Source organism: Papilio xuthus, unplaced genomic scaffold (genome assembly GCF_000836235.2).
Source record: "Papilio xuthus unplaced genomic scaffold, Pxut_1.1 DF824655.1, whole genome shotgun sequence".
Lineage (NCBI taxonomy): Eukaryota > Metazoa > Arthropoda > Insecta > Lepidoptera > Papilionidae > Papilio > Papilio xuthus.
Genome location: NW_013533994.1, coordinates 2,571,432 through 2,584,636, shown reverse-complemented (window position 1 = coordinate 2,584,636; position 13,205 = coordinate 2,571,432). Strand labels below are relative to the sequence as shown.

Below are 13,205 nucleotides of genomic sequence, written 5' to 3'. Positions count from 1 at the left end.
TCGTGGCCGTTATTCTTTTTGCGACAAATCAGTTCATTACAGTTCAAATGTCACTGAGCGTCAAACATCCTAAACAGAAAATCTAGTGTCAGCCACAGATGGCTGACGTGGCGCTCAACGTGTTAATTACAATTTTCAATCATAACCATGTTATAGCACCAGTTTTACACAAACTATAATACTTTGGGCAACAATCGGCTTATATTCGAGCTAAACATCACGAAACAGCTTTTATCTCTAACAAATGCTTGGCTAATTGACTACATAATATATAAATAAATTAGTTAATATATTTAAAACAAGGAATTTTCATGCTGTAAAATAAAAACGTTAATTCACATAATGTAATAATTAATTTCAAATAATTTTAACAATGACTATTACTCTACATGTATCTTCCGATTATTTCAATCTAAATATATTAAAATGATTAAATTATTCCACAAGTTAACAGCAATGTGATTTATGGAATTTAATATAATTATAATTTAAATAAGAATACTTAGGAATATTAATCATGTTTACGGTCCAAATATTGCCACAAACTACTCAGGAACTTTGATAATATCTACATGATTTTTAAAGCATTATCATTTAATGATTTTTTATCTATTAAAATTATAATGTTTTAAATTATAGTTTGCACCATAACATAATTTCCTATATAAATATCAAATATTCATTAAGAAACATGTTTATTATCTTAAAAAAATAACGTCTTTTTATCCCATCTTAGTCAATACATATTAAAATATATTCGACAAGTATTCTTAAATTTTATCAACACATGAACGATATGTACATTTGTACAAAAATTACACAATCTTCACCTGCTCGATTCTCCGTTCATTTCAATCTGAAACAATATATATCAACTTAATTTTACGTAATTTGGTTTCACAACATTGCCCAAATTTCATCTAATTCTGATACGAAGAAGTTTTTAAAAGAATAAGATCCTGCTTCCAAGATCTTTAAGATATTATTTAATGTTGCACCTGATTGAAAAACCGAGCAAATATATTTTTATAAGCCTATTGCTGTTCACTTTTAAAAGTTATAATATGTCGCCAATTTAAATCATTATTAGATCCGTTCAAATCTTGACATCAGAGCACATTCACAAAAACCTGTCTAATAACATTTTACCTTATCAGAGGCCTGTCCCACAATGAGCGGCGTGGAGGGCGGCGCGTCCGCGGCCTTGCTGGCGAGGTTCCTGCGCGTGATGCCGGCGTTGTCGTGCGCCTCCGCCGGCAGCAACCGCCACACCGCCGGCGTGAACAGCTCGGCATCGAGCGGCACCGCGCGCCGCCGGTCGCACAGCCACCCCACCACGCTCCCCACGCACAGCGTCGTCACCAGCCCCAGCGGCGCGATCCAGTGGTACGAGATGCGGAACAGGGGGAATACCTCCTCAGGATCCTGGAAATTGACATCCTACGTTACACTCACGAACAATACACACTGTGAAACGTAGACATCCCTACCGAGATTATGATAGTAATTCTCAAGGGCGCCCACTTACTAGATAAACAGGAGGCTGGAAGGTAGCATTGGGGCACTGCATGGCGTAGTCCATGGGAGGCTCGCGCAGACCGTGCGCGGCGGCCGCCTGCGTGCCGAGAGACACGGTAGCCGCGACCACGGCGCCCGCCACCGCGCCCGCGATAGCCCCGCGTGGCCCCACCCACCAGCACGCCATGCCCAGCGTGAACATGCCGCATGTCGAGCTCGCTGCGATAGCTGACAATGCCGTCGCAACACCTAACACAACAATCAAACTGAAATTACTAAGTATCTAAGCTTTTTCCATGCTAAACGTTGTATAAGAGTAATTTAGTCGAAACTTTCCCAAAAGTAAAAAAAAAACTCGTTGAACTTTACCCAAGTATTCATTACGTAATATTGAACGTTCAGATTTCGTTTATGAGACGTGTACACGTAGAATGGTGTCGCTGACAGATACATATTACGTAAAGTTTTACGTAAGGTTGTCTTGACACCTACCGGGGTCATTGTCTTTTTTATAACTTGACTGAAGACACGCGTAATTCAATTTTAGTCAAAATTATTATAAAAGTAAGTACATCATCATAGTTATTTTTTACTTACTGGAAGTAGACACGCTAAATGACATATTGGATGTAATAACAATATCTAACCGAGCACCCCGCCAAGCTTGGTGATGACGACGAGCATAAGGAGCGAGAGCAGCGCGAGGGTAGCGGTGACGGCGCGCGCCAGCAGGCCCTCGGTCAGCGGGCGCAGCCGCAGTCGCAACCAGCCGTGCATTATGTCCTCCACTGCCACCAGCGCACACGCATTCAACACCGCCGACAGAGAGCTGTATAAATATTTCACAATACACACTAACTTCCACACTCACATTCTTTGATTGGATTACGTTGCGATGGTCAACATATCATAACCTTAACAAACCTCAAACCAGCTCCGAACACACCAGCTAGGAAGACACCCGCGAGCCCCGGCAGGTGCTGGACCCTGGAGACGTAGGTGACGAAGGCGGGCAGAAGGCGGTCGTCAACGAGCGGACGGCCGGCAGGAGCGCAGCCACCCTGTACCCAGGCCGCCCACGCCGCCAGCCCGCACCACACGCACAGTGATATCGCCAGGATCGCACCAACGCAAAAGATTGCTAATGCACTGGAAATGTTAAAATTGGTTAGCAAACAGTTGAAGCAATGATTAGCCAACCGTAGAAAAGTACTACGACGTCGAAGAATCTCACAATGAATGAATATGCGGTGCCCGATGACCATGTTTCCGCAAATCCGACCTATAACGCATATTATGCAATCACGCGACTCCGTCTCATTTTTCATCTATGCCCCGCTTTTCTTTACAAAATGTAGCAACGTATCAGTAGTTCTTTGTACTTCTTCATGGCTACGAATAAAGCAAATATTTAAAAAAACATGACAAATAAACGGAATGTTTACATGATAGCTTTCCTCTTGCTGGGTAGTGAGATGTAGCGCTGCACCATCGTCTGGTTGACGGAGTTGAAGCAGGTCCAGTAGAGGAAGCCGCCCACTACCGAGCCCCAGCCTGTCTGCCGCACGTACGGCGACAAATCCCAACTGTAAATATGAGTGTTACCAGAACTTTCCTGTAAAATCTTTTTCTTCATTAATGAGACAAAGAAATATACCATTTTCAGACATTGAGGAGATGATTTAAGAAGTATTCAAAATTCACAAATATCGCTGTTACAATAACTATATATAAATCATCAATCAGTAACGTTAAAAATGTGCTAACTTGGAGATGCTAAGCCTGCCAGACTCCTCCGTGACGTCAAGGATGACACGCACGCCGCCCACAGCGATGGTGCCAGCCGCCGCTACCAACACCACACCAATAAACATGATGCCCGTCTGCACTGAATCTGTCCACACCACCGCGCGCAGTCCGCCCTGACAACAACATTGTAAAGCGTGTTTACAGCAAAACAACAGATCTAATTAATAATGTTTAAATTAATTAAAACTAGATGGCGTTATCGTTAATTTTAAAATGATCTTTCATCAGATAGCAATAAGACATTTAAAAACCTAACAAAAAGTGAAAATAGTTGTAATAATACTCACTAATACAGTGTAAAGGCCACATATTGCTACCATAACGCCGCCAACGGCGTACACATTAAACCCTGTCACTGAAAAATAAAAATAAAAAAAACATAACAAAAACAAAATAAAATTCCATTCACCTTCGTATTGTTTAAAAATAATTCGATAGTACAACTACCAACTAAAACAAGCAATTTGGCTACATTATAATAAAAACATATCTATTTATAAATGCCCTCAACTGATGTCAATTAGTATCATCTATCGATCATAAAAAAAATATAAACATAGAGGCCGAAAGTGCTGCAAATAGTTTAAATGAAAATAAAATAAAAAAAAAAACTAATTATTAAATTACAAACTTACATTGATTAAATGCTAAAGCTGGAACATAGATGACCATAGGGAGAAACAACACCTGCAAAGAACAACAATTATTTTAAGAATTTGGACCAATACAATCACCTATAATCTCCATACAACATTTTACAATTGTTTTTAACACTCACATATACAAATGTGAATACCTAATGATATTTATATTCATTGTCTTTACAAAACACAAGTATTTTGAAGGAAATTTACAAGAATTACAATATTAATTCAGAAATTAAATCCAGTGTAGTCTCCGACGGCGCAGCGCCCGTCGGAATGAAATTCGAAAATCGGCCTACTCTTACAGAGTTTAGCTATAAAATGTAGCCTTGAAAAGGTTGTGGGACATTGTATAAATGCATCTTTAGTAAAACTAAGACTAAAAAACATATATATTGGATACAGAAACTTCTATAATTTCTTGTAAATGTATTGCATTGTTTAACAACTCCTCGGCTTGGATACTAAGATCCAATTTATGTGTTGACAATCATAACATTACATTTTTAAATGGTCAATTGACCATTGTCCATTGTTGTGAACCCGCCACGTCGACCTGAAACAAAGTCCGGAATCGCGCACATCCTTGGCTCGTAATTGACACTTATAAATAGACACATACAGACATTTTGTAAAGTAAACAATTTAAATTACAGTTATCTTTTAATTATAATAGTTGACGCTGAATAGCAAAAGTAAATAAAGTCAACTTTTAGCTTTACTGTACATCGGAAGATGTTAACTTAATTTTACTTCATATAAAAGAATCAACAGATCACGATGAAATTTGACATAGATGTAGGACATAGTGTGGAAGAACACATAAGCCACACATGTTTTTTTTTTCAATTCTAGCGAACGAAGTCGCAAGTAATAGTTAGTTTAAAAAATAAGTAATAAAGATATCGTATTGTTAGCCGAGAAATGATGTTTACAGAGGAAGTTGTCGGGCGACGTTCAAAGTCCACAAGCCCGAGTCAGCGAACGACCTCCAATAGAATTGTAGATTGAGCACTTTCAACTTATTATTTAGAACTAGACATCGTTTGCATTGTAATTGTAAATTTCAAATGCAGTAATACCTATTGTTATCACATACATTCTCTATGAAAAAAACAGAGACAAGAAGACAAGTGTCAAACCTAGAGTAATATTTTAAAAACCAAACTCACTAATAAGTATAATACGTAAGTATCACGAATTCATAGTTTATTTATATTTGAATAGCTATCTTTTATTCATTGTAACTGAGAGAGAAGAGAATATATTTTTACAGATTCCTCGACAGTGAAAACTCATAGTAAAGTTACTGAATTAATGCAAAATGGCGGTAAATGACATTTGATAACGTTCTAGGTCATTTTTTTTCTATTGAATGCGAATGAAAAAAAAATGCGCTTAAAATTAATTATGTTTAAATTTAAAACTTGAAAAATTAGAAATAAAAGAATTTAATATCATCTGTAATTTAAATCGAGGCCGTCAAGCCGAAACCTATACGGAAATATATTGTCATCCCGCTCAGTCACTTTGAAAACACCAGAGACAGGAATAAGTGTGCAGGTATTTCAACAATGGAAACGCGCGTAAATCCAAGACCTATGGCATTGTTCGCTTCTAATAAAAACACTCAGAGGAACCTTTTTACAATACAATGATTAAAATCAAATCACAAGAAAAACTTAAACAAAAACAATGAGAAAAATCCGTGACTAAGAACGTCGGTGATTAATACACTGCAGTTACCTATTAGCTCTTTTAATTAAAATATTATACATGCTCGATTGTGTTTGATATTGCTACAAGCAAACCCAATAATCAATCTCGAACCGTCTTTGCTAATAACAAGCAGCATTATATCTGTTTGGTTTAAATTTAAAGATTGCAAGAGCAATAACAAAACCTGATCGTTGACCGCGGATTTCTGAGGCCATAAACTCCGTTTAAAACATATTTTATCTCTGTTTTATCAATGATAATAAAAGTGATGACAGATACGTTTTATACACAAATTTTGGTCTCAGAAACCAACGGTTACAGAGCCATCAACTTTTTTTGCGTTTTCTCTTTCATAAGTTAAAACTTCATTATGAGATTAGTAATACGAATCGGTACCTTGAAAGCCTTTAAGACAATGTTACTTACTACGTATGAAATAGGCAAAGCAGGATATATTATTTATAGGCGCATTTCAATGGTTGCAATCATATTTTTTTATCGATAAGCGTTTATGGCTATGTTGCCAACTGTCAAATCAATGCAAACCACAAGTCAAGTGCACGGCCAGCAAATAAATACTCACTGGATCGATTGTAAGTCTAAACATGTCTGTCATAAAGACAGTTTTCGTTTAAACGCTATGAAATGACGTAAGCAACACTTTTCTGAGAGTTCGACCTTAATTGAATTGATCGTAGCAATAAACAACAGGCATCTTTTATAATTTCACTCAGAAACATTAAATTTTATGACAAAAATATCAAACATTTCAGTTCTGTTTACGTGTATAGTATTACAGGTGACAGAATTTTTTATAGCAAATGTATTTCCACGTACAAATAAGAACCGCAATCAAATGCAATAAACTCTTACAGATTTTGACCTAAATTAACAAAGAATAATATTTAATGTCTATCAAATTAGAACTTACCTCGTCCAATAAAAACAGAATGGATGCCACGGCGCGGACGTGCCGATTGAATCGTAACTCCAAATACTGTAAAAAAAAAAAGTTTTCACAACCATGTAACGAAGAGTTTCCAATGACGAAAAGTTTGTACAAAAATATCTTGTCGTCTCTTTTAATATGTCTGAAAAATGTGAAATATAATTATGTTTTGTACAGATGTTTCGACAGTGGAAAATGGTATTAATTAATTGAATTATTTTAATCATCATAGCCAATATGTTGGGTACATAGAGTTGGCAACGATAAGATATTCCGATACCATTTCCGGTTTAGTTTTTTCTCAGATTTTTTTTAAATTATAACCTAAAGGCATTGGATTGTGCCCGTACGGTGTTATATGCTATACAATTCAAGCAGATTTTTACTATGCTAGAATAAATATTCTAAAGAACATGATGCCGTCATTATAGCAAAATATTGCTCGTTAACACTAGAGAGGTCACGTTTCTTGTCACTCGTATGAACGCATGTGATTGGAAATTAAAAATTTAATGCTTGATCAAACTTTGTTCAGTTAATAACCGTTTATAAATACACTTCTACTTTTATGCATTAAAATTTTAGTGCAATACATAAACTTGTTTTGCGATAAAAAGACTGCATATCAAAAAGTACTGCGGAGTACGAAGGACATATAAGAATATTTCGAGATACACTTACGAAAATAAAATGCTATTATCATCTAATGAAATTAACTTTAGACGAATCACACAAAACAATTAACAGCATCTGTTTAAATATAATTTTGTAGTCAAGTAATAAATTTATTGCATATATTAAACATAAGAACTAAACATCTTAAGGTTGATCATGATAGTTTTTTCAAACATTGTTTTCGAGTAACAATAATCAACACATTAATTAACTCTTTGCAAATGATAATATGTTTTTCTTCGTATTTCGAATGTGTATACGGTTAAGTATATTTGGTAGATAGAAGATGGAATTAAATAATACGTCACAAAAACGTGTACAATGTAATCAGTTATATGTAATTGATTCATCTTCAAATTTTACTTCTAATTTATCAATAACAAAGAGAAGTCAGTTGCCAATGAGTAAAGAATCCTTGCCAAAATGTAACGCCATTACATTGTAATGATCAAAATCCTCGTTTAAAATATATCTCTGTTTGTGTCAAATATATGTTTTAGATAGACATTTTGGTCTCAGAAACTGGCGGGTAGTTCGATCCTGAACCTGATAAAATATCATTAGGATGTTAGTCGAAGTATTAGCTAGCTACTAAACAAAACTAACTAGCACAGGGTGACTTGGAATCAAATCATTTCGATTGTTTAGTGGTTACTTACTGCGCTATCGCTTCTAATAACACAGATGCTGTTTATGGGTTATTCAGTTAAGCCGCTTGATAACACTTTCATTGTTACAAGCTTAGCAACAATCGCCGCGAGCAATAAAACTTTAGGTAATTAATTCATAATTATTTATAATTCAACTGCATACCTAAAGTTTAAAAATAGAAATGGCTTCAATGGAATATTTTAAATTTACGAACTAATTTTTAATGCGATTAACAAATCTTTTTAACTTTTGATTTTTAATGTATAGTCTTTTAGAAACAGCATTTTTATTTTTTGTATAATCTACATCTACATCTAAAACTTCTAGGAATAAAAAATATACAAACAAATTCATAATCGGAGGATGTTTTTTTACACGACTTACAAGAGGGTATTGTTTTTTGTACTGTATAAGTTTGTTTTTACATTTCATCATCTTCTTCCCCTGAGCTTTCTAACTAATATTACATCGACTCAAAACACTTAAGTGGACGTAAGGCCTAAAATTATAAATAAGTAAAAAACGATTTCGAATTTACTCGTTACTAACACTGATCGTGGATTCTAGTACCAACATCTCTGTATAAAACATTTAATTCCTGTCATAATATTTGAAAACACAACATAACAATAAGTTTTAAATAGAGATTTTAGACTCAGAAGCAAACTGTGAATCATTGTTGTATTTACAACAAGGACATTTAATTGGATTTCAATTACGGCAAAAGTTTGTTAAAGTTTTTTACGATAAGTTACAAGAAGATTATATCGAAGTGAGTGATATATTTAAACACAATACGGTACAAAGTCCTGCGCGGTTGGCAACTAGAGGCTTGATAGATTGCCGGCGCTCTGATAATATCTACACACGGATCTCTTTACTTGAGATAACTTTATGAAACGACCAACATGGCTGATTCAATTGATACGATGGCCTTGTATAAACCCTGCCTAGTAATAATCATAATATGGTTAGTGCGTTATTTTGATATTATATTTTCTCCATATAATATCTGTACATCCTTTCATATCTTACTAATATTATTATATAAATGCATATGTTTAGATGGATGGATGGATTGATAATAGGTATCTCCAGAACGGCTTAACGAATCTCGGTGAAATTTGGCGTAGTTTTAGAACACAGTCTGGAAGAACACATAGGCTACTTATTAAGTTTTTTAATCCTCGCGGACAGAGTCGCGGGCGACAGCTAGTATTTCATAAATCTTAGCCGTCATAAATCTGAATTGTTCTTTCTTATATCCTATATTTCTTAGAATCCATGAAGAATAACTTCCATAGAGAAGAAATAAGACTAAATAATAGCTCGTTCTGACGACGACAAACAATAGTATTTTACACGGATCTTACATAATTTATATAAAAGGAGTGACTAATGTGCAATATAGCATAACAAATGACACGTTAATAATAAATATTTATGTTTTCTGTAAATCTGTGAATATTTGTAAAATGAGTAAAAGTATAAGGATAGTTAAATTATATCAAAAAGTACCTGTTGAATTATTCAAATGAAAGAAGAGACATTTCTCTTATCGATTAAGTTTATCAGATGCTCTCCGTTATCAGATTTCATAACTTACATATCAACCTTCATCAAAAGAATATCCAGATACAGTACGAGAGTACTGATAATATTTCAAGTTTATGTTTAGTTCAATGAAACTACCAAAATATATTTCTTTTCAACGATACTGGGAAATTATACTTTTCAAAGATAAATATTACGTGATTTATTACATACACATTTATTGGGAGCCTTCTCTATTTTGGAGTTAAAAACTTCTACACCTATGAGGAAATAAGACTGTTTTCCTTGTGAATAATATCGACGTAAATTATATAAGATGCTCTACGTCGACGTATGAATATTTTTTTATCGAAGCCATAATTTTCCTTATATAATTTATGAATTTGTTAAACAAATGACTCATGACATAACTGTCAACATCTAATACTACTATTGCCGTGTCATCTATTAACTAAATTTATATGTTCACAAAAATGTTCCCTTATAAATCGGTATATCAAACATTTTTAAAGTTTTTTTTCCAAATAATTATTACCCATAGTTATTTTAAAAAATTGTGTTATCGTGATGTATGTATAAAATTCTCCGCACAGAACAACTAGTTTTGTATAATCTGTGGAAATTATTCAACATCTGTCCCACTTTCGTACTCCTTATATTTTATAGTTTAATCGCAAGCTACAGTTCTATGATGTAAACTTACCTCATATGATGAAGATAGTCTCAAAGTGCAGAACACTGGCAGGTACACAGTCGCAACCACCACACAGCTGAGAGACACTCCGACAACCACTAGCCAGTACTGGCTGCCGTAGTTGTATATCTCTGCAGGCGTTCCCAGAATCGTCACTCCAGACACGTAACTGTTACATAGGTTTAAATTAATATTTAAGACCAGGATCTTCATATTTTATTAACAATTTAACTGAGACGGTAAATGTACGTTTTAATTTCATTTACGTATGTTATTTTATACAAAATTGTTCTAACTGTGATTAATATCTGAGAACGTATACAAGATGTATTTATTCTATCCATATACGACCGTATTTGTATCTAAAATGTGATTTGGCACCTTGGGAACAAGATTATTTTTCTGGCTCAAGTGCCAACTTCAGAGCCACGTACTAGCTAAGTTATAAAATCGTGCAAATTACCTTGCTATAAGCGACATAGCGACAGGGAATGTTGACATTGCTCGTCCGCCGAGCAAGTAATCTCTTATATCCACTACGGCTTTGGTTCGGGACCCTATTGCGCTGTACCACAGCCCCCCAGCGCAGGACGCGAGGCACAGGAACCCGAACGCCACAAAGTCCCCCACCCCGAAACCCCCTTCCGTCATTGTAAACATCTTGATGGTATTCTATAACAAAAGAAACACATTTAATTTAAATACTTTCATATTTACTACAGTGTCCACCAAACTTTATGTCGGCTCGCAATTTCATCAAAGACGTGGTGTACATTTTTGGTATCTATGGAACTAAAGGATTGCGGAGTGCTTGCACACCTGCACGAGATATCCTCTACCCGCATTACACGACTTGAAACATTCATAAGGCCAATTTACTCTATAAGTAGTGAAAATCGTCTGAGCTGAAACTCGTATGATTATCCGAGCCGCCAATATACTTGAATACCTCTATACCTAGAACTTAATATTCGTTTTAGTCGCAAGGTATAATTACTATCCTTTACCTATATGGTGCAATAACAGTAAGCAATCCTCAGATAACAAAGAATATTCCTTATTGAAAATCGTCGTAATTTTAAATATACTATAATCATTTTAGTTGTCATTCATATAGAAAATTATACAAAGCTTAACACTTTACAATACCTAATTACAAAAATCTAGTATTTATAAAGTAACAATTAAGCAACTTCAAGAAGACTTTCTGATATTTTTGTTGTTATGACACAATTAGATGTCAATCATCAATGATTAACTCTTTTCGTTTAAGAACATATAAAAATCTTCTAAATAGTTTAAAATAATTTTTAATATGCTACGAGTAATTGCGATTATTTTCATCAATTTCTTAGAAAACTAGCCCGCCCCTTTGTCTGCGTACAAACAAAAAAACAAGCAACCTATGTGCTATTCCAGACTGTAAACTATGTATGTTTCAAATTTCATCCAAATCCGTTCACCACTTTTGATGGATCATGTGTTTCGTGGATATATAATTATTTAATATAAACTAGTTTGTATATATATAAATTTCATTGACCTATGACCTAAATGGTTTAGGTTTTTTATTAATATATATTGGTGTAGTGATAGTAAATGGATTGTTTTTATTAACAGTTGCTTTTTAAAGGTTATATGGAAATGTCCGTAAAAATTTTCCGTATAAATAATGGTAATCTCAACAAAACAGCACTTGACCTTCATGAGGTAGCTGCACACGATATCTTATAAATCGGAAGTCAAAAATACTTCCTTCCAACAAAGTTGTATTTGACATTTTAATATATTACTAGCTGTCGCTCGCGAATTCGTCCCCACGGATTCAAAAAAACTTAATAGAAAATTAATAGCATATGTGTTCTTCTAGACTATGTTCTACATCTGTGCCAAATTTCATCATGAACATTTAAGCCGTTCAGTAGATACCGTTTAACAAACATCCATCTAAATTTTCGCATTTATAATATTTTATAGTAAGATTGACTTTTTTCAAAATCCTTGGCGGCCCAAGGTCAAGGTCGTCGGATATCTGAAAACTGCTATTATAAAATCTAATCTTTTAGGACTTGGTTAGAGATTTTACAGAATTTAGAAGAAAGTGACTTTCAAAGTCCACTGTCAACATATCGCTGTCTTTATTTTTTCAAAGAGATTAAGTGAGATGAATATATCTTTTTTACAAGCGTTTAGATGGAGACAACATGTTTTATATATCTTAGAATTTTATCTTAAAATTACTGCGTCCTCTAAAAAAATGTGCCTATTACACGTTATTGAACATGTCCTGTTATAATAAAGTGGTCGATATTTAAAACACGTTTGTATTATGTTTGTCGCTATTCCGATAAAAAATTTGCACATAAGTATAGTGCGACAATTTGATCTTTTGCTTACAGTTCGTATTTGCATTTAACATTGGTGAATTGCGGCAGTAGCTGGGGAATTTTTTTTACTGGTAACTCTAAAAACTATAGGCACCCCTTGTCAATGTCAAAAAATGTCATGTTCAAAGGAGGTTCGAGGTTCCTCCATAATGAGGTACCAGAGATTAAAAACAATTTTACTGATACCTAAGTAATTTTGAGAAACTATCGGCGGCCTTGACATTATTCTTATTATTTAGACGTGTTTTTGACGTTGGCATTGCATAGCCCGTTTTTGCTAGTAAAATATGGAAATACCTCCAATACAAGTCCAGGTGCAAAACTTTTAAAAGGCACGTTGCAAAAAATTCAAACAAATAGTCTTCGCCAACCACGGAAAGGTCATAGCGGCGATTAACAATCAACAAGTGGTTCCGCACTTTACTTTCACTTGAACTTCTTACATACATTTAATTCAACAACTAAACTACACAACATTCCTTTGGATTTTTAAAGTTCGAATTTCCCGCACATTACGTCACATGAAATGTCAAAGTCACATCACAGAAGACACAGATCGCTCGCCACATGTCGCTTCAAAAAATGCAGTTTTTAAATATAAACAC

General features: G+C 34.6%; 1 protein-coding gene across 2 annotated transcripts; it reads right to left on the bottom strand.

Annotated features, from left to right (window-relative positions):
* Positions 1–529: 529 nt before the first annotated feature.
* LOC106127733 (sodium-coupled monocarboxylate transporter 1) lies at positions 530–12,987 on the bottom strand. Of its 2 annotated transcripts, none has more exons than XM_013325956.1 (13): positions 12,898–12,987; positions 10,677–10,885; positions 10,223–10,382; positions 6,622–6,687; positions 3,963–4,014; positions 3,615–3,682; positions 3,286–3,440; positions 2,964–3,104; positions 2,443–2,667; positions 2,166–2,347; positions 1,529–1,767; positions 1,150–1,425; positions 530–856 (listed from the first exon to the last, which is right to left on the bottom strand). In XM_013325956.1, exons 2-13 carry the CDS (start codon positions 10,871–10,873, stop codon positions 827–829), a joined length of 1,791 nt encoding a protein of 596 aa, XP_013181410.1. In that variant the 5' UTR covers positions 10,874–10,885; positions 12,898–12,987; the 3' UTR covers positions 530–826. The 2 variants fall into 2 exon arrangements, with proteins under 2 accessions (XP_013181410.1, XP_013181411.1); XM_013325957.1 differs by lacking the exon at positions 12,898–12,987 and adding an exon at positions 11,221–11,424.
* Positions 12,988–13,205: the final 218 nt, after the last annotated feature.